The sequence below is a fragment of the Battus philenor genome, unplaced genomic scaffold (assembly GCF_028537555.1).
Source record: "Battus philenor isolate CCGP_79_NKW_IND1 unplaced genomic scaffold, ilBatPhil1.0.hap1 SCAF_24, whole genome shotgun sequence".
Lineage (NCBI taxonomy): Eukaryota > Metazoa > Arthropoda > Insecta > Lepidoptera > Papilionidae > Battus > Battus philenor.
The window spans coordinates 967,893-975,440 of record NW_027181687.1 but is presented as its reverse complement, the minus strand read 5'-3'; the positions used below and the strand labels follow the sequence as shown (position 1 = coordinate 975,440).

Sequence of the window (7,548 nt, the reverse complement as noted above, 5' to 3'; positions counted from 1 at the left end):
GGCACCCCGGCGCTACGTACACATTTAGGTACATTCGCACCCCACCATAGGGGAGGCGGTGTTGAGGGGGGAACGCGGAGAGGGTGTATGGTAAAAGCATATTTATGTTAGTTTCTGATTGACGATGATGGCTTCCCCTCGGCTTGCGGCGGTGCTGTCTCGCTGCGTCGAACATAAGATTTCACTGATTTTTTTTTTACTTACTATAATTAATTAGGAATTACGGAAATTGTTAGCTTAAAAATTATGATATATACTGCTTTTACAATGCTAAAGATGGTAAGATACATATGGGTGAAGACGAAGTTCCAAAAGTTTTCAATACTGCGTGTATATAGTAAGATAAGAGTGTATTAAGGGTTATCTGACTAGATAAGAGCGTCTTTACCTGTAAAGCAGTAAGTGATAAGAAAGGTATTAAAAAAATCAATTCAATTTACTGCCTTTACAATTAATTCACAATATTGAAATAATTTTTTGACAGCAAGATAGTTGCTAAACATCTGTTGTATTTTCATTCAGCTACGAAGAAGTTTCTTATAGAGGAAAAAGAAAATTGGAAGAAAATTTGTATTTTTTCTTATACATATCGAAGCATTTATTAAAACATCTATTCCAAGTTATCAAATATTGTTAACTATTAAGAAATAAATTAATTATCTTATCACTTTTAAATATACTATATTTATTTATTGTTACGTATAAGACTAGGATACAATTTGTCAATTATTTAAAAGGTGAGTTCACACGGCTAAAGTCTTAAAACATGAGTGGAAATTTAGGTGTTACAAAAAACAGGGGGCATACCTTTCGTTGTGGCGCAAGAATCTGACTCGATGGGGAGAAGGTAGTAAACTTCATACCGCAATGCGCCTGAAATTTTTCGAATAAATTACAAAATAATTATTAATAATCATAACATTAAAAAGTCTGTTTATTTATAAATCAATTTAAGAATAGATTCGACGTAGTAAGACGGCACCTTACGCACTTAACGCACAGCGCTCCGCCGATTTTGTCGGAGACATTACACCGAGTACCTTCGTCCTCTGAGCGCCGGTAGCGGCGGGGTAGCGCCGGGGTAGCGCCGGGGTAGCGCCGGGGTAGCGCCGGGGTAGCGCCGGGGTAGCGCCGGGGTAGCGCCAGGGTAGCGCCGGGGTAGCGGCTAGGTATGACGGCGACACTGCGCTAGCTATTAACTACCCCGCCTTGTGTACCTACCTGTGTTTATTACATTCTCAGTGCATCTGTTACTGTCAAAACTGACATAATCCTTAAAAGCATATATGTATCAAAGGAAACGTGTCCTTGAGGATTAAACCCTAAGATAGATATAACCTGAGAAGTCTTATCGTTGATAATATTGAAATAATCCATGGTAGAAAAGGTAATTTGTTGTTTTGAAAAGTTTTAGTTATGATATATGAAAAACTAAACAAATGTTACGAGGTTTTGTTACTGAAATCATTTTCACAGTGTATACGAATGCTTCTACCGTAGGATAAATCAGATTCATTCTAATTTGCGTAACTAAGTAAACGTTTTTGACATTCTGAAAACGCTGAAATTTAACAATTAGGAAAATTTTTCTTCCTCTGTTTCTTTATTCTTTCTGATGCAATTGCAATTCAAATCAGTTTGATGTTTTTATTTATTATTTATATGTCTGTATGTATATGTAAGTTTGTTTGTAAATGTGTATGTTTTATACACGTTAATAACCCATTATTATACAGTGAAATAACAGTGTACTTTTTGCTAATCCACTGGGCTATTAAGATTTTTAAAAAAAATAATCCTTATGATGACTGCATTATACTTGACGTCCTGTACGTACGTATGTATATATGACGTACTGTATGTAGATGTCCCTTGCCGGTTCGTCTCCACTCTCAGGTCCCCTGGATATGGTAGATTAACTGTAATTTTAGTAGTCCTGTAAAACACAATTAGTTTATTTTTATTATCATAGCCTGTGTTGGTCAAACATGGAGGTAAAAGCAGAGTTGCGAGTAGAATCCTTTCAGGATAATTAAATATATATGGGAACATCAAAGAGAAAGGCAGGTATGAAAGTACGTTCCCAGCGGCGGAAGGGTTGAGGTTGTCGGCGGCGTTGCAATCTGCTAATTGTCGCGTAAATCCGACTCGACTCGCCTTTTGAACGAACGATGTTCATTATTTAATAAAATTGTTATATTTGTTTGCGTTTGTATTCTATGTATCTTATATTTAAAACTACTTTGAAATTGGCATAAGAAACTTTGAAAATTTTTTCTAATATCAAAATCTATCTAATATATAAAATTCTCGTGTCACGGTGTTCGAACTTGAACTCCTCTGAAACGGCTTGACTGATTTTTACCAAATTTAATATGCGTATTCAGTAGGTCTGAGAATCGGCTACTATCTATTTTCTATACCCCTAAGTGATAAAGGTTGTTCACACTTAAAACTTTTTTTTTATTTTTTTAACGAAAAATTTTGTTTTTATTTTTTTATGATACAGCATACAAGAATACACACAACCATAAATTTTCACCCCTCTACGATCAACCCGATCAACCCTTATTTTTTATTTGTAAATTAAAATATCAATTTTTTTTGCAAAACAACGTTTGTGGGATCAGCAACTATCATATATAAATACATATATTTAAAAACTCATATTTAAATGTGTTTATTAGTAATAAGATTAAGAGTTTTATTTATCACATTTATACACTGTGTCAGGCGATAGACGTATATTGCAAGGCATAATCCCCTCTCTCAATGATCGACAAGATAATCTGTCTTGTGTTGGCTGTTAGATGTCCACTGATGGACATGGGACTTCCCAGTATATTTAGAATAATACCGGTCGAGAGCGGCCTGCATTCTGCGTCCCTTCGTCATCATTTAACTCCACGCGAGGCACGGAAGATTCTTCCTCATGCATCTGTAGAGGTGATCCAGACCGTGGTTCTCAACATTGCCAGCTATCCTGTATTTAAAAACGCCACTCTGACTCCGAGGTCGAAATGGAGAAGAAGACCAAAGAAGGCAGCATCGCCTCTCCCAAGGGCGACGACATATGTTACCCTTTATTTGCAGAATTCTCCAAAGAAGTAGTACAATAAATAATAAAAAAGAATAAGACTCAGAAGTAAGTCAAAAAGGGTCGAGTTCAATCCTAAGTCACGAGTAAATTTAATATTATAAAGTTAAAATTTTATTAATGTAGCAAACTGTGTTCTAGGAAGAAAGATAAGAGAAGGAAGGTGATGCATGGGAGACGATTTGAAAGCGAAGAAAGACAGAGATTATAAAGCATAGAATGAAATTGTAATATTTTATATTTAATTGTGAAGGGAGAAAAGTGTAAGTGAAATAATAGAAAACAATGAAAAAGAAGCCTTACATATGTCAGGATGGAACGAAAAGTCTAAAAAAGCGAGGCGTTAATAAAAAAAAACATCAGGCGATACAGACATTAAATGCTTTGCCTATAGCCAGTGAAAAAGATGACTCGACACCTGGATCTTTTAAGTCATGTACGTGGTCAACAATAGGGTTAGGTAGATGGTGGATGGTCATTATAGAGAAGGTAACGTTAAGAAATGATAATGTAAGTTATGATTGGATTCTGAAATAATTGTCACTTTTATACATCATAATTAAACATCGGTTGAACTAAATCTACCTGGGCCACGCCCGACTGCCGTCAACTCATCAGGTGTGGTTTCCGTCTCGTTGCCCGCATTGTTGGACCCAATATTGGCGGCAACTGTCGCCCTCGTTCTTTGCACAGACAATAGGACCATCCCTAAGCAATTCCGGAATCAGGGTTCGCGATGTTATCGAAAGTAAGAGAGATTCTACGGACATTTATTGCTTCGTCAAACAATTGTGTACACAATGAAAATTTTACAAGCATATTTTATATCGATGGTATAATCTGTTGGATGATCAATGCTTTTTAAGTAAAAATATATTTATACAGTAATACTCCGCTTTACGTGAGGGATACGTTCCAAAAAAAAAATCGCGTTAACTGAAATTCGCGTATAGCGACGTTTATGATTAAACATAGTCAAAAATTATTACAAAAAATACAAATCATTTTAATCAATCATTTTAATTCTAGGAACACTTTATGCAACACATACTCTTATATTTTACGGAAAAATACATCTATTGTCTTTCGGGTAACGTTTTGTTTACGTTCTTGTAAAATACGTTCATAACACCCAACACTGTTTTTAATTGTTTGACAGATGGTCAAGACACCATAGAGAAGTTGATGACTACATTATATTTATACGCACTCTTTCGCGTAATTCAAGGCATTTGAGCGCGAAATTTGCAATACGCTTTATAGTGAAACCGCGTATAACGGGGTCGCGTAAAGCGGGGTATTACTGTACATAAATAAAAACCCTTGTCATAGTGCCCATGTAAATAATTATAGTGATCCGGAATGCTATTAAAATATTTAATATGATCAGCGGTAGCGTAGCGATAGAGAAATGAGACTTATAGTTGCAGGTTTGATTCCTGGAATGCAATCTCATATAATTCACACTTTGTTTATTATTTCACCTCAACAATGGCGCCGAAATCGGAGCGAAATTGGGATAGAAAACATTTTAAACGCGCCATAAATCGTCAACGCAGTGTTGCTAGAGTACGACGCCAATAACCAACTGAAATTATAAAACAACTGGTTATTTAATTAATGGAATCAGGCGTTACCTTGCGGAAGTCCATCCTAAGTAAGAAAAGGACCAATATTTAGCCACTTCCGCACATGCAGTGGTAGTCGTGCAACAAATGCACCGCCCGCCAGCCCGCTGACAAATGCGTATGCGGCAAACAATGCGAATTACACAACTGCCACCGTTAATTCACTCAACACGTGTTTCACTCCTCCACGGGGCATCTTCAGGAGTTATGTTACACCGATTAGTGCCAAACACAGAGTCAAACCAGCCAAACTGATTATTTGAAACTCGATGTCGATTTACATTTAGTTTTTGTATTTTGTTAACGTTATATTAGCCGTATTATACGTTTTCTTACCTTAGCTTTGAGCATTGGTAGTCTAAGAATAAAAGATTGACTTCTGATATATAGTGTTATATAACTCACATATTGTGCATTAATTATATTGGATTACCACTGCTCACAAACAAGTTCCCAGATGATGGTAGCGTCCTCTTATTGTAATACCAATTTGCGATCGCCAACCCGTCTGCTATGCATGGCGATTATGGTATATCTCACATAGATATCTTTGAAGAAGGCCTATTGGCTGAAACAACGACTTTATTCAATAATAATACAAACTCTTTGGTTATAATTTATCTGATTTTTCTTTTAATTGTCGAATAGTTTTCGTGCAAGTTATATATATATATGAGAAATAGGAAACTAAAAATCTATTTGCCGGCAAACGACCTATACATTCACCATTTATATACTCAAGTTCTAAATATGCATTGTTAACAATTAAAATAAAAATCAATACTTTGCATCTATCGTATGGCCTTGTCAAAAACGTTTGACGGTTGCTGTATTGACTCATTAATATGAAATATGACAGTTTCACATAGCGTGAGTATAGTTTCTTATTTTATTATTATCTGAAGTTAAAATAAAAAACATTACTTAATAAATTACACTAAATTAGACGCAGCTTTCGTAGAGTGAATTAATTTTGATAATACAATGTCTTTGAGAGATTCGTTGGATATTATAATGCGATCGATATATATCGTTACATATTACAAGTCGTTTAAAGCATTTCGTAAAATTTTTCAGTTTGTAAATAGAACCATTTTAATAGTTCTTATCGTGGTATTTTTAATAGTTGTATATATTTTTATTATATTTTATTAAATTTTTTATGTAACAAATAGATGCATATAGAAATTAAACAAATCCTGCTTGGTCGCTAGAGTTGAAAGGATCACGACTGGCGACCACGAGGCCACGATGTAGTCAAGACAAGAAAGTCCTTGAATACGGGCAGGATAAGACCGATAGTTGTACTGATATTTGAGGGAAGCAGTCTTGTAGAGGATGACTATCGGCTGATGTGATGATGCTAATGTGATGATAGTTATAACGGTGATGATGACGATGATGGTGATAATGACGACGATTGTGGTGGCGACGAAGACGTTGATGATAGTGGCGGTGATGACGATGGTGATGTTGATGGTGGTGATGATGATGGCGATGACGACTACGTCTGTGGTGGCGACGAAGATGATGATGATGACAGCGGAGGTGATGGTGATGATGGTGGTGATGACGACTACGATTGTGGTGGCAACGAAGAAGATGGTGATAGTGGCGGGTGTGATGATGGTGATGATGATGATGATGATGATGCTGGTGATGGTGATGATGATGGTGACTTATCGGACTGGATGTACTGACATAGAAAATATACGTTTAGTAGTTAGGCGTAAAAATTATATTTTGTTGCATATTCAAAGATACCAAAATATTATAAGCGTCCAAGTTAAACATGAAGTCACGGCACATTTGTAATACACAAAGACGCTGGCATGATAGGAACGTCGCTCATAAATCACCATTCCAAATGCGTCCTCTAATTGATATTAAAAACAGAGAACCCCAATCAATCTGCGAACCCCATCCGCTGAGTGGAGAGCCATCCGCGTCACTGAACCACCGCGACTAATGGCGCACGGGGCTCACGCATCGCTGCCTACCCCCCATTATCATCCGTGCGTGATGGTGTCAATATAAATACGGGAGAATATTGATAAGTTAGTGATTGGAAAGGATAATGAGTGCTTCGGTGCGAATTTGAGGGATTTCTTTTTTGGATGTGATTGACACGAGCTGGAGAACGTGATTTACCGTACATTTTAAATCATCATCATAATATCAGCTGGTGGAGGATCACTACAAGGTATAGATCATCACCACGATGACCGGTCTTGCACTACCCACATCACAGCGACTTCCTTCGACCTTGGAGAGGGCTGTGCTGGAGATTTCTACAAGATTGGTTTAAGGAGTAGGAGGTTCGAAGACGAACGAAGATAAGTGATACATCCCAGCGGGTTGGCAAGTTAGAGATGATCACCAGGGCTTAAAATTTCTGACGTGGAAACCACGAACTGGAAACTCTACCATAAGACGTCCAAACACAAGGTCGAACATTCTGGTTGCATTCACGTTCCAAACGGACCTAATCTTTGGGGTATGTCAATCTTCTAGATTTTTTTTATGGCCCCCGCTATAGGGAGCCTCTCGTACCCCCTATCTAGTTTGGGATAGGGACTTTATTTACACATCATTTTTTCAGAGTTTTATCTTTATTCGACACTCACTTTCATACTTCTCAATTTCTTTTATTCTTTACAATATCTTGCAATTTTGTTATTTCATTCCTTCTTGCTTTCATCGCCTTCCTTTCCTCATCTTTTACTCTTAAGTGGCTAGGTACATTTTTATTTTCCAATCTTTATCTTTATTTTTTGATATCACAGATTTGTTTGGATTTGAACTTTTTAAAACATTGCTAGA

The 7,548-nt window shown here is 36.7% G+C and overlaps 1 protein-coding gene across 1 annotated transcript; it reads left to right on the top strand.

Moving 5' to 3' along the window:
• Positions 1–3,599: 3,599 nt before the first annotated feature.
• LOC137924469 (transcription initiation factor TFIID subunit 11-like) lies at positions 3,600–6,425 on the top strand. The gene is made up of 2 exons (XM_068767855.1): positions 3,600–3,607; positions 6,104–6,425. The coding sequence occupies exons 1-2, from the start codon at positions 3,600–3,602 to the stop codon at positions 6,423–6,425; spliced, it is 330 nt and encodes a 109-aa protein (XP_068623956.1).
• The last annotated feature ends 1,123 nt before the right edge of the window (positions 6,426–7,548 follow it).